Source organism: Drosophila navojoa, chromosome 5, assembly GCF_054131105.1.
Source record: "Drosophila navojoa isolate 15081-1374.11 chromosome 5, UAZ_NAV_1.0, whole genome shotgun sequence".
NCBI lineage: Eukaryota > Metazoa > Arthropoda > Insecta > Diptera > Drosophilidae > Drosophila > Drosophila navojoa.
In genome coordinates, this window is record NC_142893.1 from 15,599,743 (window position 1) to 15,620,508 (window position 20,766).

General features: G+C 44.5%; 5 protein-coding genes and 3 non-coding genes across 11 annotated transcripts in view; 2 read left to right on the top strand and 6 right to left on the bottom strand.

The window, feature by feature from the left end:
• LOC115564872 (uncharacterized) overlaps window positions 1-3,829 on the top strand; it is a 47,548-nt gene extending 43,719 nt beyond the window's left edge. The window contains exons 6-10 of the mRNA XM_089260829.1: window positions 2-2,112; window positions 2,182-2,497; window positions 2,606-2,736; window positions 2,799-2,966; window positions 3,033-3,829. Coding sequence (XP_089116955.1) covers window positions 2-2,112; window positions 2,182-2,497; window positions 2,606-2,736; window positions 2,799-2,966; window positions 3,033-3,356 — 3,050 coding nt within the window. The 3' untranslated portion in view covers window positions 3,357-3,829. The remainder of the gene's footprint in view (window position 1; window positions 2,113-2,181; window positions 2,498-2,605; window positions 2,737-2,798; window positions 2,967-3,032) is intronic.
• Window positions 3,830-3,905: 76 nt separating this feature from the next.
• Window positions 3,906-3,978, bottom strand: TRNAF-GAA (transfer RNA phenylalanine (anticodon GAA)). Its single transcript has one exon. It is a non-coding gene; the product is annotated as a tRNA-Phe (tRNA).
• A 209-nt stretch (window positions 3,979-4,187) lies between these two features.
• TRNAF-GAA (transfer RNA phenylalanine (anticodon GAA)) lies at window positions 4,188-4,260 on the bottom strand. Its single transcript has one exon. It is a non-coding gene; the product is annotated as a tRNA-Phe (tRNA).
• Window positions 4,261-4,633: 373 nt separating this feature from the next.
• Window positions 4,634-4,706, bottom strand: TRNAF-GAA (transfer RNA phenylalanine (anticodon GAA)). Its single transcript has one exon. It is a non-coding gene; the product is annotated as a tRNA-Phe (tRNA).
• A 1,555-nt stretch (window positions 4,707-6,261) lies between these two features.
• Window positions 6,262-18,973, bottom strand: Smurf (SMAD specific E3 ubiquitin protein ligase). 4 transcript variants are annotated; one of them, XM_089260697.1, is made up of 8 exons: window positions 18,799-18,973; window positions 17,268-17,808; window positions 17,163-17,201; window positions 9,611-9,847; window positions 7,254-9,546; window positions 6,994-7,193; window positions 6,768-6,931; window positions 6,262-6,708 (listed from the first exon to the last, which is right to left on the bottom strand). In XM_089260697.1, exons 2-8 carry the CDS (start codon window positions 17,320-17,322, stop codon window positions 6,424-6,426), a joined length of 3,273 nt encoding a protein of 1,090 aa, XP_089116823.1. In that variant the 5' UTR covers window positions 17,323-17,808; window positions 18,799-18,973; the 3' UTR covers window positions 6,262-6,423. The 4 variants fall into 4 exon arrangements, with proteins under 4 accessions (XP_089116823.1, XP_030244926.2, XP_089116822.1 ...); XM_030389066.2 differs by having other exon boundaries at window positions 18,706-18,973; XM_089260696.1 differs by having other exon boundaries at window positions 17,268-17,830; window positions 18,706-18,973.
• Window positions 11,527-14,364, bottom strand: ND-51L1 (NADH dehydrogenase (ubiquinone) 51 kDa subunit-like 1). The gene has a single exon (XM_030389073.2). The coding sequence runs from the start codon at window positions 14,096-14,098 to the stop codon at window positions 11,591-11,593; it is 2,508 nt and encodes an 835-aa protein (XP_030244933.2). The 5' UTR covers window positions 14,099-14,364; the 3' UTR covers window positions 11,527-11,590.
• A 26-nt stretch (window positions 18,974-18,999) lies between the features above and the next one.
• On the top strand, window positions 19,000-19,795 carry LOC115564568 (uncharacterized). The gene is made up of 2 exons (XM_030389071.2): window positions 19,000-19,516; window positions 19,589-19,795. The coding sequence occupies exons 1-2, from the start codon at window positions 19,133-19,135 to the stop codon at window positions 19,664-19,666; spliced, it is 462 nt and encodes a 153-aa protein (XP_030244931.1). The 5' UTR covers window positions 19,000-19,132; the 3' UTR covers window positions 19,667-19,795.
• Window positions 19,670-20,766, bottom strand: icln (chloride nucleotide-sensitive channel icln). Its single transcript, XM_030389070.2, has 2 exons — window positions 20,519-20,766; window positions 19,670-20,441 (listed from the first exon to the last, which is right to left on the bottom strand). The coding sequence occupies exons 1-2, from the start codon at window positions 20,635-20,637 to the stop codon at window positions 19,841-19,843; spliced, it is 720 nt and encodes a 239-aa protein (XP_030244930.1). The 5' UTR covers window positions 20,638-20,766; the 3' UTR covers window positions 19,670-19,840.

A 20,766-nucleotide genomic window follows, 5' to 3' on the forward strand; every position in this document is an offset into this window, starting at 1 on the left:
GCTGCTGACGAATACGAGTACGACGAGGAGGAGGAAGAGGAGGAAGAAGTCAGCGAGGAGAACAGCAGCCAAGATAACAGGGCGACCACGGAAACAGAGCCGCAGCAGGCGAACAGCAAGGAGCGTGAACATGAGGACGAACGGGAAATAGTTTCGGTGGTGACTACGAAGAGCGTTGTCAATGGCTCGACGGCTTATCCGGCACCAGTGACTCCCAGCAGCTTGGGCAGCACACAGAGCGACAGCCAGCCGGCACCGCAGCTCGACGAGGAGCACACGGAGCTGAGTAATGTGATCAATACGACTCCGCTGCCCACCGAGGAGGCGGCCACGCCCAATGTAACCGAGAGCTATGTGGTGGTGGCCTCGATACAGACGAGCCGCAGCATCAACGGCGCTCGCTTCCTGCCCTTCCCGGCCATTGAGCAGGAGGAGACGAAGCAAACGCTCTCCGAGCTGGAGCGAAAGGTGCACTCGAAGCATCAGCAGAAGCAGCCAGATCTCAGCGAGAGCAGTGAGGAGCCCAGCTCGACGACGCCCACAACAACGGCGCCTGCCTCAACCTCAACCTCATCCTCGTCCAGCACCACGGAGAAACAGCTGCCAGTGCAGGGCGCCTCGACGGAGAGCATCATCGATAAGCTAGATCGCGTGCAATCGGAGCTGTCCAGTGGCGTGCTCTCTGGCAAATATCCCATAATTAGCCAAATGGACGCGTCCACTCCTGCCAGCCCAATGACAACGGGCGCGGGACGATTTGTGCCCCACATACGAAAGTTCCAGCCACGCACCACCTCGGCGCCCAGCACCACCAGCAGCGGCGGCGGCAGTAAAGTGAAGGTGCACCACTACGATGAGAGCGAAATGGATGAGCTAGCCAGCTTGCTGCCGGTGGGCTTCAAGCCCAAGTCCAGCTATAAGAACCGCAAGATAACGACGACCACAACGACGACGACAACGGAGGCGCCGGCCCAGGAGCAGTCGAAGAAGCCCGGCCGTAACTCCACCATCAGTCGCTCCTTCAAGAACGGAGTTGTGACCGTGCAGGATGTCACACTGGCAGGTCTCCTGCCCAAGGGCTACAAGCCACCCAGGACGACGCCGTCGACCACAACGACGTCTAGCCCCGACCAGAGCACCACCAAGGCGGCAGCTGTGCTGGAGAGCCTGTTCGAGGAGATCAAGTTCGATGATAGCCTCGCCGCGCTGCTGCCCAAGGACTATAAATTGAATGCGACCTCAACGAAGCCAGAGATCGTTGTGGTCGAGGATATTTCCAAGTTTTTGCCCAAGGGATTTAATCTCTCAACAACAACAACAACCACCACCACTCAGAGATCGCCCGCAGTTGCCGTGCCCTTCGACGATCTGAGCAAGTTTCTGCCGCCTGGCTACAAGGCGCCAAAGGAGAAGGATGAGCCCAAGCTGCCGATTGCCATTACTCCACTGAAGATAGACGATCTTAGCAGCCTGCTGCCGCCTGGCTTCAAGCTCAACGGCACCGGCAAACCCAAGCTGAAAGTGGCCGCCGAGGACGATGAGTTGCTGGCGTCGCTGCTGCCGCCGGGCTACAAGCCGAAGCCCATCCATCCCGCATCGACAACGACCACAACGACCAGCACCACCGAGAAGTCGACAAACGAGAGCGGCTCCGGTGGCGGGCTTAAGGTTGTCTTTCCCAAGGGCTTCCACAAGCGCCTTGGCTCACATCGACTGACCACGCCCCACACTCCGCACGAGGGCAGCGAAGGGGCACCATCGTCGCCACCAGTGGTGATCAAGAAGGGTCCCCCGACACGTGCCACCACCGAATTCACCGGCTGGCCCACGCCACCCACCACACCGCTGTCCATAGACAAGCTGAATGCGCAGACCATCAACTTTGAGGATCTGTTGACCGCAGCGGGATCCAGCTCGACCACAAGCACCACCACTACAACGACAACCACCACGACGACCACAACTCCAAGGCCCACAAAGCCGGGCCACTGCACCGCTGACTGTGACCTGGAGGCAACTATCAAGATTATCGATGGCGTCGCCTGGAAGCCGGAGCTCTTGGATCACAATACACTCGAGTGGAAGAATCTAGCTCACGAGCTAGAAGCACAGGTAAGATGCCTGCCTCGATTTACTTAATCTCTCTCTCCCTCTCTAACCTAACCTCTCTTTGATGTCTAGCTCAATGAGGTCTACTCCAATGCCCCACAGCTAAGCAAGTGGTATAAGAAAGTGCGCATCGATAGCTTCAGCGAGGGCAGCGTGCTGGTGGACTATTACGTGGAGCTGGCAAATATTACCGAGGATGTGGATACTCTGGAGATTAAGCAGCTATTCCACGATGCCCTAACCAAGCCAACAACACCGCTGCTGCCCGAAAAGGATGCGCAGGAGAACGAAACGGACAGTGTGGCCGGGCCACAGGAGGAGCAGCTAGTCAAGGCCAGCTATCAAATGGGCAAATTTTTCATTGATCCCATGGCCACCGAATTCAGTGGTGAGTAGGAAATAAGAGAGCTCTTGATGGCCAGAAGATATCCTACGATGTAGATGGGGATTCCAATTAAATAATATTCTCTTAATATCCCTCCCTAATTCTTCACAGTCATTGCCAAAAATTTGCACACCAATGTGGAGTTCGCCGAGGATGATCTGCCCATTCCACAGTGGGCCATTGTCGTCATTGTCATAGGCGTTGGTTCGCTTGTCTTTGTCGTGATATTTGGTGTCACAGTGGTAAGCTGAATCCTCGTTCGCTTGTCGTAGCAAACATTAATAACGAATTCATCTCGCTGCAGCTGCTTAATCGTCAGAAGCGCGCTAAAAAGACTCCGATTCCACTGACCAATGACATGCTGAATGAGCTGAAGGTCAATCACATGGGCGGTGCAGACAACTATGGCGTTGATGACTTCTACAACATAGACGATCCCTGGAACGACACCAAGCAGCCTATTAAGCCAAAGGTAAGTAGATTAAGCCTCTAGTTCAAACTTCTCTTAATATGCTCGATTTCCGTTATCTCTTTTCAGCGTTTTACCAACTCGATGCATGGCAGCAACAGCTCGAACATCTACGATAGCTGGCGCTCGACTCGTCATCCAGCTCCTAGCAGTGGCGACTATTTCTATGACCAACAGCCCACGTATTCGCAGAAGGGCGACTCTCTGAAGCGGGCGACGCCACATAGTCATCATCATCATCACCATCATCGGCAGGAGCAATATCCCGCAGGACATCAGCAGAGCTACGGACATCAATATCCGGACGCCTTTGCTGATGCGCATCAGATGTACAGCTACAACAATCACGCGAGTCGAACGCGTTATGCCCGCGACTACGATCCGGATTTTTAGTTTAGTCTCCAGCCACCCCAAGACTAACCATGGCCTAGCTTTAGTAAATTGCAACTGATTCGGTCGTTGCGACTTAATAGCTTAAACTTTATACGTATGAGTAAATTATATAGCTGCTCAGTAACATATTTACACACTAAATAAGTATAAGGCAGGTATCTATGCACTATATATACTCATTATATCTGTGAGTTGGCTTAGCTTATGGAGCCGTCCCTTATACACCTAATTGATGGCAATCATCTTTATTGTTTACTAAATCGAAAATACTTGTTCTATATGTAACATACATATATGGGACATAGGAGTTCGCATGTGAGCTTCCAGAAATAAATAGTCATGCACTTTTAGTTAATGCTAGATTGTAATTATATTGTAGTCACATTGAATAATTTAATTACTGGCGGCATAATATATTACAATTCACCCAACTTTATATGTAGGCAATAAATAAAAGATTAATTATATATTTAGGTTTTGAATTTTTATTTTAAATATTCTATTAAACATTTCTTGGAAAAAAAATAATAAATCAAAAAAGTACTGAATTGCCGAAACCCGGGATTGAACCGGGGACCTTTAGATCTTCAGTCTAACGCTCTCCCAACTGAGCTATTTCGGCACTTGTGCATGTTTCATCAAATAAAGTACTTAGGAGCAGCAGTCAAAATTTGTTCAGATGGTTTGAGTCTCTACTAAAAGCTTCAACGCATGTTTACAACAGTGAAACTAATTTAAAAGAAATAATAAATAAATAATATTTACTTACATCTGTTTAATTTGATATATTTTTGTTTTACTCATTTATTCATGTAACAAAAAAACAGTTTTTGCCGAAACCCGGGATTGAACCGGGGACCTTTAGATCTTCAGTCTAACGCTCTCCCAACTGAGCTATTTCGGCAGATGCTTGAGTCCTGCCAATCTTATTATTTCCAGTACAGGTGTAGAAGAATAGACAATAATTCAACTTTATTCAAATCATCAACACACTTCTTTGCAAAGGTAAAGGTCGACAATATTAAAAAAATAAAATAATCATCATCAAATAATCATGAGAGCTCTTGCTCACCAACAACAAAATAAATATGTGGAGCTTTAATAGAGCGTTTTAAATATTTCAAACCACAGCGTTTTTAAGCAAATAACACAATTTTGAAACAATTTGAAAACATAGCATAGCAATATGCTTATTCTGAAAATAGAGAGAACAAGTTTAAATAAAAATATATATTCTATTTAAAAATCAAGATATTCGAAGTAAAAAAGTTAATGGCTGCCGAAACCCGGGATTGAACCGGGGACCTTTAGATCTTCAGTCTAACGCTCTCCCAACTGAGCTATTTCGGCCATATTATATTGCGATTCTAAGTACAATTTTGTTCCTACAGGCCAGAGAATAAATGAAGTCAATATACGAAAGTTCTAATTTTGGTTAATTTAGTTTGTTAATTGAAAATACAATATTTACAGTTTTTGATTTTGCTTTATTTCTATTGGTTTTCGTCATTTTGCAACATCACAATATACAAATATGTATGTGTGAGCCCCTAATATATATAATTTAATTAAAAATATAGACAGAAACGTTTACTTCAATACACTGTAATTTACTTCTTAAGTCTTTGATTATATGAATTTTAATTAAAGATTGTTTACAACGATTTGTTAATCTTTTATCAAGAATTTAGCAGGCTTTCTGCTCAAGTTCATAGAGTTGTCAGTTTATTAATTTCAGATAGAGCTTAGAAGTTAACATTCAATTTGTTCTTGTGTCTGTTGTATGTATGTTGTCTCTTGTCTGTTATCAGTTGTATGCTACGTTTAATTGTGTTTTCGCGATAATGAAATCAATACAGGTTCGTCTAGGGGATCTTATATAGCTACTAATTGTTACAATTTAATTCAAAGACAGTTAAAAATTTTTACTAATATCACTTTCTAGAAATTTGTCCAATTCGTATTGTTCATCAATTGTAACGTATCCTGTGCCTACATACAATTTGTTCATCGAAGTATTTTAATTAGTTTTGGCATAAATTGAATCGCGGGCCGAGACAGCCAGCTACAAAATAAAGTATATAATCAAATTCAATTTAAATAATTTTCATTTATTTAAAATTTTTAAAAATAACTAATTAGAATAATTGAGTAATTTTTCAAGTGTTTTTTGATTTGTAATTGTATTTGTGTTTTTGGTGTGTAGGGAAGGAAGGGTGAATGATGATGAGTAAATATTTCAATTAAAATTACATTTTTATGAATATGTATAATGTGCTCTTTGTGGGACTGAATGAATTTGTTTAGAAAATGTGTGCGTATGTGTGTATTTAAAGACAATTTTAACAATAATAAAAAACTTAGCATTGAGTTGATTTCTTTATAAATGTACAAAATATAATTAGTAAACATAAAAATGCATTTAAAACTAAACAAAAGCAATAAATTGCTGGTTCAATGCCTACAATAATAAAAACTTGTTATCGTGGTTGTATTTTTGTTACGCCTAATTATCAACTATGATATATAAATATATATGTTTTATATACATATATATAAATGTAAAATGTATATGTATATGGGTTCAATAATTAAAACTACAATTTATAACACGACGTAAACAAACAAAGGCCAAGGGTAGACAGCTGAATACAAGTATATATTTATATAGATATACATGTATTTATGTATGTACGTTTGAGTGTATATGCACTTGGTAACTATGTTAAAGAACTATCGCCTTTGAGTGGGCAACACATAAATATGTATGTAATAAGTCTGTTTAATTGTTTTATCGTTTCTTTCTTAAATTTGATTTTGGGTTTTGACTGCAAAAGGCGCAGTAAAACACTAAACAGCATTGCGGAGCATTTTTCAACAGACAAATTCCAATGCAATTCTCTTAGGGGGCACGCAGGCCAGTATAATTTTGATTTCAAATCGCTTTCATATATTCTTATAAGTGATATAATGCAAAAATGAGTGTACAAGAATGCGCTCGTATGTGTAAAAGTGTGTATGTATGTGTGTGTGTGTGTCTGTTTGTGTGTGTATGTGTGCGTTGTATTTATTCCACAGCAAATCCACAGGTTTCCTCAACGGCTTGCGTCAACTTGTCACAGAGCAGCTGATAGCTTTCGTAGGGCGGCAAGTCAATGCGATTGAAGCAGGTATGTGCCTTGGGCAGATTCTGTGTGGGCACATCTGCCGTTAGATGTATGGTAAACAGACGCGGCCCCACCGCACCCGTAGAGCCTTGCAGCGCACGAAATCCTTGCAGCGGCACCCGCGAAGAGCCCGTCACAAATTGCAGTAAGCGTGCACGCATCTCTGAGCTGTACGACTCAACCACCTGAAACAAATGATATGTTATTTGACGAATATGATTGATAAGGCAAATGGGTGTCTTACCTGCCAGAACCACTGAACCTGTGGTGTTTCATTGGTACAATGTTTCATTCTCGTATTACTGCGCCAGTCATTCACATCGATGCTAGAGATGCCCCCAATAACCAATTCCAATTCGCGCTCATCAAATGGCCGCAGCAAATGGCTGGGTATCAGCTCACAGAAGCCTAAGCAATTTGAAACAGGTTTGAGTAAGTATTGAGTATTCTTTAAAGAGTTATCAACTGACCTTTCTGCAGTGCCAAAAACTGTTGCTCGATGCCACGCATAAAGCGATAGTTGACATAAAGCTTTACATACTCGCGCTTGTTCTCCTCGGTAACCGGAATAGACGCCCCGCCTGGCTTCAGCTCGTGCACCACCAGAGCTCCAAAGCTATTGTTCTCCACGCTAAATGTGGACTCGATAATCCCGCTTATATTGCTTTCCCTGTGAAATAAAATCAACATTTAATAGTTGCCAACTAGAAGACATCTAATTTGTACTTACAGCATCCAAGTGAGACTGCGATGCAGTTCAGGGTCCACACCCTCAATATCTCCTAGGGTGATGGGTTTGTTCAACAGTTGCTTGTAGAAGGGCGTGGTGAAGCCGCCATCGAGACAATGGCCATGGAAAACCGCAATGCCGAGAATGCGACCAACGAAGTGAAAGTAGGACAAGTGATCTGGATTGATGCTTGAATCGGGATTGATTTGCAGCGTATAGTGATCGTCGCGGCTGTACTGGAATAGGCCGTAGTGTGGATTGAGCATTTCGCGGGATAACAGATGAAGCCATTCGCGTGCCACCCCGCCATAATCCAGGCCCTCCTCGTTCTTGAACTTGACCATGAGCCGTTTGCGCATGTCCTTAGCGCGCATCTTCATAATCAGTCTGTAGCTCTCCTCAAAAATCTCGCTGCGCGACACCTCCAGCCGACAGTGGCCCGACTGTGGCTGCAACGTTTGCAGTTCCGAACGCAATGCCCGCATTTTGCCAACCAAATCGCGTCGATACTTTGGCAGCAGATCGGCGCCCTCAAGCAAACCCTGCGGCAGATCCGGCACCACAATATGCGGCGTAGCTCGGCGGTGCGGAGTGGCTGTCGTGCTGCCAGCGTTCGAGTTCGCAGGTGGTGGTGCTGCAGTCGGTGTTGGCGCTGCTGCTGCTGGTGGCGCTGCCGCTGCAGTATTTGGTGTCGCTGCTGGCGCATTTCCACTGCCATTGCATATCCTTTGGAGTATGCTGCCGCTCAGCCGTGGATCCGTGAACTGGGTGGTGCGATTATTGTGGTCTACAAAGTAAACACGGCCCGAGGCCGTCTTGCGCTGCTCCCAGCCGCTTGGCAGCGACCCAATCTCGTCCAACGACAGATGCTGCGTGTCAAGATCCCGTGGTATGCGCGGATCATGCCACGTGGAGACACCAGTGAGTATATGATAGAAATACACCTGACCCTGCTGCGTGGTGCGCATCTCATAGCCCGGTGGCAAGTCCAGGAACGGACGCGCCGCCTGATTGGCCGCCGCTACAGCTGCAGAGCCGTAACGCACACCACCCGCCATGGCCGCACCACCGGCGCCAGTACTTCGCGTGCCCCGCGACGATCGCCGACGCGCCGCTGCTTCCTCTGCCGCCTGACGCGAGCTGCGCCGTTGCGAACGCTGCGCCGGCGTTGCCGTCGCTGCCGTCCTCTCCGCTCTGCTGCCAACTGGCTGACTACTGTTCGCATTCGGGCTGTGCACATTGCCGTTGCCGTTGCCATTGCCGTTGCCGTTGCTGCTGCTGTTGGCGGTGGTTGGTGTGGCAGGCGTTGATGATGAAGATGTCACGGTGGCAGTGGTGGGGCTCTGCCTCGGCGGTGTTGTTGCAGGTGTGGCTGTCGTTGTCGGCGCCGTTGTCGTGCCATCCTCTGCCTGCCAGCCGTTGCTGGAGTGCTGAGGCTGCGCCGACTGGACACTCTGCGCGTTGCCATTCACATAGTTCTGCTGGCCCGTGGGCGATGTGGGCGTCGCCTCGCCCGGCGCATGCCCGTTCAGTGCTGTCGATGTTTGATGCTTTGGCGTTTTTACATGATTGTCGTTGTTGCTGCTATGCAGGCGACCAGTCGCCGTCGTTGTCGTTGTTGTTGTCGCATTGTTGCTGTTGCTGCTGCTGCCGTTGCTGTTGCTGCTGTTGTTGGGCGTAGATGGCTCCAGTGCCGCATTTCCCGCTCGACTGGCCGTTGACTTTTTACCCGGTGTGGCCGTTGCTGTCGTCGTCGTCGCCGTCGTCGTGCCCGCTGTTCCCGAGCTGGGACTGGTGTTCTCCTTACCACCCGCCCCGCCCACGCCTACGCTAGAGAGTATTTCCGTTGAGTGACGCCGTTCGTCCGACATCTCGCGCGACATCTGACGATTGCTGTGACCGTTGAGCAGATTTGTGCAAGTCGTGGAACGTGTTGGACCTGCCGGCGGCTGCCTGTCCACGTTGTTGCCGTTGTGTTGATGGCGCTGCTGCGGCGACTTTGTCCCCGCTGGCGTTGCCGGCCCTCTGGGTCTATCCCATTGCGTCGATTTGGTCGCATGGTTTACATAGTAGATGCGTCCGTTGTCCGTGCGGCGCTCCTCCCAGCCCTCCGGCAGATGATCCACCGAGGGGGATTCCTCCTCTGACGGACCACGCACATCGCCGCTAGGTCCCACAATGGCCAGCGGGTTGCCACTGCAGGGTCCATCTTTGGCAAGCAGCGAGATGATGATCTGCCCGCGCACCAGCTCATCGTCGTCCGGGGACAGCTTACCAAGATCCAGGCGTTGAACTACAAAAATGTAAAGGTTTCTTATTATAAACTCTTATCCATTGGAATGGGCGAAATTACTTACATCCCGTGCCCTTTAGACTCTGTATGGTCGCGGCGGGAATGCGCACACAGCCCAGGAATCCGCTGCCCTTGTGTATCTTACGCTGATTCCAAACGGTTATCGTTATCGAATCGCCACGCCCCAGAAACAGATCGTAGTGCGCATTCCATTTGGGATCCAGCGAGGACTTGCTTATCTCTGTTGAGTACACCTGCCCGGTGCCATCCACCTGAACTTTTGCGAACGGATCGGGCAACCCTATAAAGAGCAAATTAAGTTGCAGTCATTTTAGTAATTTAACAAATTGTATTTATTTAAATGCATTGCATGTGGCAAATTAAACAAGCTATATAAGCAAACAGTGTGGAGTTTAGTCTCTGTTTCCATCTGCATACGTGACAGTGAATTACAATAATCTCTCTATAGCAATGCTGCGATTTCTATTGCTGATATGGTTGCTGATGCCATTTGCCTCTTGCTATATACCCCATGCTCATCCTGGCTTTCCTGATCGCATCGCTATCGATCTAAGGCGACTGAGCCCAGGCTGCATGGAGCAGCAGCAACCGGAAATTGAAACAACAACAACAACATCGACTGCGACAACATCGAGTGACACAATTGAAATCAACGGCTTCGCCTAGGTTATCAGAGCGGCCCTCTTCTCTAATCATCAAGCAACGCACACAGCTCTCCTGTGAATCCCCCCTCAGCGTAATCAGCCCATCTTTAATGCCAACTGAGGGTAATCACACTCTGTAACATACACTCAAGTTTAGATTACCCGGAGAACAATCACTGGCTGACCTATATATAAGCAGCCGCATCTTTGACGCAGCCACACATCCCACAAGTTATGGCTTCCATTCGCTTTGGCACCTTTATCGCTTGCTTGTTTCTGGCACTAATGACGCTCTGCGTCGCCTCAACAATGGCTGCACCGTTCGACGAGCGCCGCTGGAGACGACCGACCAACCAACCATATCCTCGCATACCCGGCACGCCGCCCTTCAATCCATATGGCTGAGCGCGATTCATTCATTCAATTAGCCTAGTTCATATGATTGTGAATAGTTGACCGCAGAGGGCAACAAGTTTCAATTAAATCACAACGACGCTTTAATAATTGTCTTTAATACTGAGCCAAAAGCATGAACGAGGCCAAGTGCCAATAAATGCCATGGATGATACCTAATTCTCTATACACAGTGGGATAATAATGATGAGGTAGACGAACCACTATGACTCCATCATATATTACTAAACGAATTGGCATTGATTTATGCATGGAACCAAGAGAAGGTAATAAATACATGGTTCTACATGAGTATTTGCATAACATATATATATATATATATATAGAGAGAGAGATATATATATATGGTTGCTATCAAGGTCATTAAAATGAAATGCCAGCTGGCTTGCTGCTATCCTGTTAATATTTCTTCTACCTGTAGTTGTAGCCTAGCGCGCGCACGCACCTGTATCTGTGCACCTGGTGTGTGAGTGTCCGTGTGTGTGTGTGTGTGTGTTTGGGTAATTTGAACTGTGGACTCGGGCAACAGCTGTTGATTGATTTTATGCTCCAAAGAACACAAAAGCAAAATGGCAAAAAGTAAAAGGAAATGATGGCAGTGCATAAAGTCGACTTGAATATGCTCTCAAAGGTTGCATTATATAATCAGGCAGCGTATGCTCATTGCATAGGGTATCACAACTCAATGAATGCATCGAAGCCAAGCCGCACAGTGGAAAGTGCTTAGCATGAACGCCGTTCGATTTACTACCGCATCCCGACCCACTGTCGACCACATGTCGTTCAACCCCATTTCGCTTAACGCTACGTGGCACAATTTTGCGGCTCAGTGGGAATACTTTGTGGAAAATGAACGACTGGCTGCACTTTCACTCGCCTGCAAGAGGAAGTCACTGTAGCATGAAGCTAACCGACGAAGGAGAGGTTGTTGTTTTTTTTTATTGCAAATAAAACGTCATTAACACTTATGAGGATTTGGAGCACGATGCGCCCACGGCGGGTGGCTTTTTATAGGTGGGGGCGGCAGCGGCGGCGGCGGCGGCGGCAGCAGCATCACTCTCGGCACGCTTACGCATGCGCTCCTCGATGACTGGTCGAAAGTGACGAATCAGCCCCTGCGGCGGCCAGGCAGCGCCGTCGCCCAGAGCGCATATGGTATGGCCCTCGATTTGTTTGGTTATCTCCCAGAGCATGTCGATCTCGCTGGGCTTGGCCTGCCCGGTGACAAAGCGCTGCATGATGAGGTGCACCCAGTGCAGGCCCTCACGGCAGGGCGTGCATTGGCCGCAGCTCTCGTGCTTGTAGAAGGCGGCCAGACGTGCGATTGCCTTGATGATGTCCGTCGACTTGTCCATCACAATGATGGCGCCGGTGCCCAGGGAAGATCGCACGGCCATCAGGCCGTCATAGTCGTGTATTGACTTCGATGCGTCCTCCTTGGGAATACAGGGTGTTGATGAGCCGCCCGGTATGATGGCCAGCAAATTATCCCAGCCGCCACACACGCCTCCGGCGTGTCGTTCAATGAGCTCACGTGTGGGCATCGACATTTCCTCCTCCACTGTGCAGGGTCGCTCCACATGTCCCGAGATATTGAACAGTTTTGTGCCCGAGTTGCGAGTGCGCCCAAAGCTGGCGAACCACTTACCCCCGCGCCTGCAAATCGAAGGCACCACGGCCACAGTCTCCACATTGGTAACGGTCGAGGGGCAGCCAAAGACACCGACGTCAGCTGGAAAGGGCGGCTTGCTGCGTGGCTTTCCGGCCTTGCCCTCCAAGGACTCGATGAGCGATGTCTCCTCGCCGCACACATAGGCCCCAGCGCCGCGCTGCACGTACAGATCATAGTCGAAGCCCGATCCACAGGCATTCTTACCCAGGAATCCTGCCTTGTAGGCCTCTGCTATGGCGTACTGTAGATTGCAGGTCTCGTTAAAGAACTCACCGCGCACGTAGATGTAGCCGGCATTGGCGCCCATGGCGTGACTGACGATCAGACATCCCTCCACTAGCTTGTGCGGATCGTGGCGGAAGATCTCTCGATCCTTGCAAGTGCCCGGCTCGCCCTCGTCGCCGTTGACGACCAGAAACTTGGGTCGACCGTCGGGCGGTTTGTTCATAAAGGAGTACTTGAGGCCAGTGGGAAAGCCAGCTCCGCCACGGCCACGCAAGCCAGACGTCTTAATCTCGTTAATAATCCAGGGCGAACCTTTTTCGATTATCTCTTTGGTTTTGTACCAGTCGCCCCGCTTCATGGCTGCCTTCAGACGCCAGTCGTGAAGCCCGTACAGATTTGTGAAGATACGATCCGCGTCTGCCAGCGGCCCAAAGGTCGTCTTCGTTTGAGGTGGCGGTGTGCCCGGCGGAGGACCCTTGGGCGGAGGCGGTGGACCTGGCGGCTTGGCCGCTGCACCACCTGATGCAGGAGCTTTACCATCTGCTGCAGACTTTGCCGGAGGAGAATCTTTGCCAGCGCCCAATATTGTCGACACTCCAGGAGTCGGCTTCCTGTCGTAAATAACTGATGCAGGGTTTGTATCAACTAAGCCAGGTAATGCGGATCCTGGAGCTGGAGGAGTCGCCTGCACAAATGTGGAAAATGATTTTGAGGGAGGCGATGGCGATGGAGGTTTATTCGGAGTTGGCCATTTCCTGCCATCAGACAGATCTTCCTTTTTAATCTCCTGTCTATCGCCGTTCTTGGGCGTACATTTTAATAGAGGTTTTCGCTTTGGCTTATACTTGAAGTACATTGTCTTCGCGTTCTCAAGCTTCTCGGCAACTTTATCATCGTCTGTCTCAAGGATCCGCTTGTTTATTGGAAATTTGTTCTTTTCGTGCACGGGTTTCAGTGGAAAATTTTCTATCTCTTTATATTGGATCGGCGGTTTCCTAATCAATCTATCTTGAATATTCATTTTTGGTTCCTGAATTCGATCTTTCAATTTATTCTTTAGCCAAGCACGTACATACTCTTGTTTTCTCTCCAATGTTCCTGGTTTCATAAATCGGCGAATATTGCGCAACGGTTTCAAGCATTTTTGGACTCGAATCTTTTTCTTAGCTAGTTCTTCTTCGGTCATCGCAAGCAAATCTTTTGGCTTTTCATCCCCGCTCTTGTTGCTATCGGAGCCTTTCTGGCTGTCATTGCCCTTCGTACACATTGTCATGGACTGCGTCATCTTGGCGGGCAGCTTTATGACTGAATTATTCAAGGCTTGCACCTGACGAATGCTTAGCACAAACTTTCCATCAGAAGGAGATCTCATGAGAGTCGTTTCCAAGTTGATTTTCTTGGGCATTTCGATCGCTGGCTGTGCTCCTTTCGGATCCTTCATATTGTCATCCTTGTCGAGGTCTTTATCGATTTCTGACGGAGTTTTGCCATTTGACAACGTGCGCCGCAAATGTGATATGGCAAAAGGCAAGTTGCACCTTGATGTTATTTGATTGCGCAACAGCAGTGCAATCATTGTACTTCTTTAATCCCACAATTCTACACAAATCGAATTATTTTATTGCACCTTTTGTTTGTGATAGCAAAAGCAAAAGTCTACTAAGAAATATATATATTATATATATATATATATATATAGAGTGCGTGTTTGTATATATACCTATGTATATTGAATGTGTGTCAAACTAATAATTTCTGAAGGTCCAAAAGTATTGCTGAAATTTGATTCTACATAACAATTTAGTCAACGGAATGAACATTGAAAATTTTGAAAACTATTATACGTTGTTTCGTTTCGATTTGGGTGATGGAAAAATTAGTCATAACATATGTTCCCCACGCCCATGATATCTATTTATATATCTCTCTGGAAATCAAATGCTTTCTGATAGTGTCAAGTCCTCTACGTAAGACCCTAAAACACACTCACACATTTTACCCAGTTTGTGACTGCGTTTGTGTGTGTTTTCCCAACGATCCCAGTGTGATACTTGCTCATAGCACGAATCTAATCAGCCTTACGATAAACAAAAAAGCGCCCAGCTTTTTTGCCATTTGCATGGACGCAAAAAGCATTCAGCAATCAACCCGATCCCAATCCAACTCGGCCCAATCATGTCAAGTGCATTGATGTCGACTCGATGTAAATCTGTAACATGAACGAAGAGTGACATCAAGTCCATAGACCGTCGATAGCTACTTGGCATGCTGCTGCTCACAAGACATTAGCATTTCTGTGCCGTATTCGTATGGCATAGAAATCCACACGAATCGCAGCTCCTTTTTTGGGGTTCCCCTCATGAACACCTGTCGAATGCGTATCAAACTAATAATACTATAATTTGAAGAAATGTATATAAGAAAACAAAATAGAAACATTGGGCAATGCGGACGGCGCTGTAGTCGTCGTTTCGACGCCCCCCGCGTGATTTAAGTGCAACGATGTGTAAAAACAAAAAAGAAATAAATAAGAGAAATATAACACACACACACACACACACATTCACACATACATGAATTGGGTTGTGCGTGCATGAGTGCGAGAGTGAGAGGGCAACACAATGAAAGTAAATTAGTAATAATTCATTTTAGTTATGTGTAAACATATACATACATATTTATATACATATGTACACATATGGTCAAATTAATAGGTGTGAATTTTTTTTTTTTATTTAAATGGTGATAACATCTATATTTTTTCATATATTTTAAAAATTCAACTGGCATTCAAAAATAGACATATCTCAGAATAATAAAAGCAAAAAAAAAGTTTGAAAAATAATAACGTTTGACATAATTTTGGCAAATATCACAAAATACTCAAAATTTTGCTGGCCACATTAATAGGTGTATTTTATTAAAAAAATATATATTAAGAAATTAAAGAGTTTTTAAGTAAGCAAAGATAGTATTTTTGTTAAATATAATTAGATTTAAGCATACAAATTTTTATTTGCAACATATTAATAAAATTAGATGGTTCGTGGAGTTCACTGCAGTGCTGAAGAGAGAAACCTCGTTCGCGAGCTTCGTGAAGAGGATAAAACTTATGAATGCATTTTCTCACTTATGGGACTATCGGAGAACTTCGTCACGAATACCCTTAAATCAAAAAAAGACAAAAGGAAGCTGGGTTTCCGGCGGAAAACTACCGCAACCGACGATTTCCGTATAGTCACCTTGGCGAAAACGGGTCCTTTTCAGTCGTAGGGGCCAATTGCCAGCGAAATGGGGCATATGGTATCAGAAAAAACTATTCGTCGACGGCTATTAAGCTCGGATCTACCTGGGAGAGTTTTTCGAAGAGTTCCTCTTCTGCGTGGATCAAATATTCAGATGAGCAAACATTTTGCTCAAACTCACAAGGCCTGGGTTGGCTTAGAGGGAGAGCGTAAATGGAAGAATATTCTCTGGAGTGATGAAACAAAAAGAAATTTGTTTGGGAATCACTCAAATATAAATGTTCGAAGACCTAAAGGCAAAGAATTGGATCCTAGATATACAAAAAATACGGTTACGCACGTAGGAGGCGGCATAATGGTTTGGGACTGCTTTTCATGGCATGGGTTTGGAATCGGACCATCACCCATTTCCATAATGGACAGATTCCTGTAAAATGAATTATTGAGTAGTGTTATGCTACCATATGGCCACGACAACATGCCTCTAAAATGGAAATTACAACAGGATAACGATCCTAAATAGGACTCCCCAGTAGCTAAGGATTGGTTTCATGGAAATAGAATTGATGTTTATGAGTGGCCAAGTCAGTCTCAAGATCACAATCCAATTGAGAACCTTTGGGGACACCTAAAAAGACTCATTTCCAAGACTACCTGCTTCAATTACGCCCAATTATTGGATCTCACTCAGGAGAAATGGAGCGCCATTCCCGTGGAAAGGTGTAGAAAGCTAATGCCGTCTATGCCATCAAGGATCAACAAAATCTTTGCGAATAAAAGCGGGCATACGGGGTATTATCCCCTTTAATCTAAATATAACATAAATATTTCACAATATTTCCAAAATTTTAATTTTTTTTTTTAATTTGTTAGGCACACCTATTAATGTGGCCAGCAAAATTTTGAGTATTTTGTGATATTTGCCAAAATTATATCAACCGTTATTATTTTTTTTAACTTTTTTTTGCTTTTATTATTCTGAGATATGTCTATTTTTGAATGCCAGTTGAATTTTTAACTTATTTGAAAAAATATAGACGTTATCACCATTTTTTCACAAAAAATATTTCACACCTATTAATTTGACCATATGTGTATATATATAAATGACATGGCAACCCTAATTTGAGCTAGCGCTGCCTAGCCAGCTCCCTACCACCATCGCCCCCGCCCACTCTTTGCCGGTAATTTGTACAAAAAAATGAAAGTAGACAAAAGGAAATGCTAAATTTAGCTACAACACCCGAGGTACGCGTAGCACGTTAAAACGCAGCGAAGCTCAGCAACGGGAAAGAAACATTTGTGCCCACATTTCTATTCATTTGCTGATTGTTTTTGAATTCGAAATCGATTTGCATACACATCATTAATAATTTCAGATATTTATATACTTACGAAACAAATCCTTGCGCGCCAAATTCCTAGCACACAATACTGTAAGAGAGAAATGTTTTTTAGATTAATAATCATATTTACGGAGAGTTAATTTGCATTACTTACGCGTTATTCGTATCTTATGTGTACCATTGCGACGCGGATAATCCAGTTTATTCATAATTTCAGACTTAATATTGTTTTGTTTTTGCAATTGAATTTACATAGGTATATATATAAAAAATATATATAAATATATATAGTTGAATTATCTGTTATTTTCTTATAAAACAATTGGTCTGTCGGATAATCGTGTTGATCATTTTCGGGCATTAAATGTTGTTAATTTTGTTGTTGTTGGCAGCATAAATTAATTGAAGCGAAGTAAAAGGAAGAGGTAGAGAGAAACAGCAAAATAAAAAAAAGAAACAGAAAACAAAAGTATCTCAATTTTCGTAGTTGTTGTTGCGGTTGTTGTTGGTATTGGTGTAGCAGCTGGTGCCGCTCTTGCTGTAGCCTTGAGGTTTGCTGCTACTGTTGCTGTTGCTGTTGCCGTTGTTGTTGCTGTTGCTGCTGCTGTTGCTATTGCAGTTGCAGTTTTGTGTCATTTTTTGCACAGAGAAATATTTATAATTCATGTGTTGTTGGTTGGCACTGCGAACGCAAACTGCAATAGAAATATGACAAAACTGATTATTTATGAGTTTCATAATTCAATTTATACGAATTAGTTTTTTTTTTTCTTTTTTGTCTTTTATTAGTACACACGCATTTTGATAACTAAAACGTTCGTTCGTTAAGATAAGCACTTGCATTTGTGTGGGTGGTTTTCTGAGCTTTGAAAATGAATGAAGTCCCTGAGTATTAGTATTAGTGTATGTGTCATAATACAGACAGGGCGTGCAAAACTGTGCCGGCGGCGCACAGATAGACGACAGATAAAAGACACGGCGAAAAAAAAGTGAACGAAATCGGCTTTGGCAGGTAGCACACACAACTCACCAGAAACTGTTTTGCTTTTGCTGTTGTTGTTGTTGATGCTGCCTTAAAACCATTTTACACGCACATGTTACACACAAACACACTGACACACACACACACATACATAGATACACACTCATGTGAATACACGGGGCACAGCCGTTGCAGGCAGCGTGCAAGCAATTTACGAATGCTGACTTTTATTATTTCATAAATTGTATTAAATAATGCACATACTACGAACGCATTTGTATATATACAAAATACATATATACATACACTCATGTATTTCACTCGCCGTTTAATTAATTTGATTTTTTTCCAATGCGTTTGTATGGGTGCATACTATTTTGTTTGTGCCTGTGTGTGTGCGAGCTGGTGTGTGTCTTCCACAGAATTTGCAATATTGTAAACGCCCTGCCCACCACACACTTGTTAGTTATTATAAGATTTGCGTACATTCACGTACATCGAAGTAGGCATGTAGCTGCATTTAACTATGCACTACGTATTTAAGTGCAACAACATTTGCAACAAAAATATTCTTTCGCTTTTTTACGCACTGCTCTCGTTTTATACTTACGGAGAGACGGCGAGAGAGCAAATAATATACATATGTATGTATGTATGTATGAACGACAACTGAATACGAATGAAGCACGTTAGCTGTACACACCGTTGGATTTTAAAACAACTTCTTTAATTTCAATTAATATAACTACATTATTTTCATCACTTGTTCTATTTTGGCCCACGATTTCATTATTTTTATAACTATATAATGCTAATATCGCGCAGAAATCAGTTCTTGTTCAACGAGAAACGCCATTTTATGGTTCGTCCCAACACGTAGTGCTGTAAAACGATTTTGCTACACTGCTGACTACTTTTGTCAAACCGTCGTTATACAGCACTGAACAATTTGGCGGTGTTTGGGATTTCGTGTTTCAGCTTCTTTTGGTGACAAATATATACATAAATATTTGTGATAATAAAAATAAGAAAGTAGAATGTCAATTACACTTGATTTTGATTCTAAGCAATTGGATAATAAGAGGCCACTGCAACTGCATTACTTACCAGTTAAAATCGATGGCAATGGCGAATGTGCAAATGTGGATAAGTTTTTCAACAATTATACGCGGGAATCTACAGACTATGGTCCCGGCATGCTAACAAATTCACTAAGAGGTTATCCTCTAGTGGGTAAGCGTGAGTCAGTGCCCAAGGGTTTTAAAGGTGTTGTCTTACAAGAAACCGATCCGCATCAGGAGCAACGTCAATTGCGTCTCACCGGTACCTTTGAGAAGTTTACGTACTGGAACTATGACAAAGTACCCTCCAAAGGCGACGCATACCAGCAGGCATTAATCTTGTTAGACGTGGCCGATGCGGTAATTATACTATATCAAGTATTCGTACAATGACATATGGTACAAACATTTACATTTGTATACTCTTTTTAGCTGGCATCTCCCGTAAGCGAAGAGCAACTCGAAGAGGAGCTGAAACGTTATCAGCAGGCAAAGAAAGAAAACACATAGAGATTCGTGCGCTTACAGCGTTTAGTATAATATATATAGTATTCCAAAAGCTAATCAGATATTTTCACAATTCGTACTTTTTAGACTTATAATTTGTATAAAATATTCAAATATATAAATACGTATGTATGTTATGTTTATGTGGGGAGTAGGTTAGTGCACTTTTCGGCAGCCTTATTCATCCGCATCTTCGAAGCGCTCATCATCATCGTCCAGACTTAGATTTTGCATGCCACCTACTTCGCCACCGTTGCGTCCTAGTGTGTGTGCATCCTCAGCCATGTCCTGGTCATCGAAGGCCATTTCAACGCCACCTGCATCCTCCATCGGATCGCTATCAGAGTTGCTATCTGCAGAATCCGGGTGCAAGGCCTGGCAAGTGGTCATCGCATTGTACATGGTGTCCACAGTGTGAATATCGTCAGGTAGCAACCAGCACTCGGTTACTTCATCCAAATGCTGATCGACAGCATCCTCGAAATTATCGTCGTCGTCGTCGTCCTCATCATCCTGGTCGTGCTCATCACTGCCGTTGCCTTCGTCAACTTCGTTATTGGCAAGAGCAACAGCATTTCGACGCAGCTCATCCCCACCGCCCCCGTTCTGTCCATTGACTTCGGGAGATTGGCCCGTATAGACGCCCTCCCATTCTACTTTCCGGTCCAGCATAAAATAAATACATTTTCTAGGATTCGACGAAATTCCGTGCAGGCTAACTTGCTTCCATTCAATCGAAATCCCTTCAGCAAGATCAGCCGGCTGCCAAGACAGCGTGCTTCATGGAAAAACAAAAGCGAAAAAAAAAAACAATTACTATATATTTCGTGTGTGCAGAAAAAATTTTGCACTTACTTTTGTGAAATGTATATTGTGCCGTCACCAACAATTTTATCTCCAAGTTTAAGCTTGATATTATTAGCGGTATACAAGAGACCGTGCTCAGGTGGGCTAATAGGCATTATTAATACCATTTTAATAGAAAATTATCAAAAAAGACACGATAATAAACAGAATTGCGGTATGTCTGGCAGCGGCAAACTCGACCAGTGTTGCTAAACGTGAACTCTTTTTAATGGCAACAATTGCAACTAAATCAAAAA

What these genes read in the sequence shown, in the direction of transcription:
- ND-51L1 (XM_030389073.2), bottom strand. Translation starts at nt 14,098, where the DNA reads ATGATTGCACTGCTGTTGCGCAATCAAATAACATCAAGGTGCAACTTG.
- Smurf (XM_089260697.1), bottom strand. Translation starts at nt 17,322, where the DNA reads ATGAATAAACTGGATTATCCGCGTCGCAATGGTACACATAAGATACGA. An exon ending in GGCGCGCAAGGATTTGTTTC is followed by an intron (nt 9,848 to 17,162) that starts GTAAGTATATAA and finishes TGCTCTTTATAG; the next exon opens with GGTTGCCCGATCCGTTCGCA. An exon ending in GTTTTTGGCACTGCAGAAAG is followed by an intron (nt 6,932 to 6,993) that starts GTCAGTTGATAA and finishes CAAATTGCTTAG; the next exon opens with GCTTCTGTGAGCTGATACCC.
- LOC115564568 (XM_030389071.2), top strand. Translation starts at nt 19,133, where the DNA reads ATGTCAATTACACTTGATTTTGATTCTAAGCAATTGGATAATAAGAGG. An exon ending in TGTTAGACGTGGCCGATGCG is followed by an intron (nt 19,517 to 19,588) that starts GTAATTATACTA and finishes TACTCTTTTTAG; the next exon opens with CTGGCATCTCCCGTAAGCGA.
- icln (XM_030389070.2), bottom strand. Translation starts at nt 20,637, where the DNA reads ATGGTATTAATAATGCCTATTAGCCCACCTGAGCACGGTCTCTTGTAT. An exon ending in ACAATATACATTTCACAAAA is followed by an intron (nt 20,442 to 20,518) that starts GTAAGTGCAAAA and finishes TTTTCCATGAAG; the next exon opens with CACGCTGTCTTGGCAGCCGG.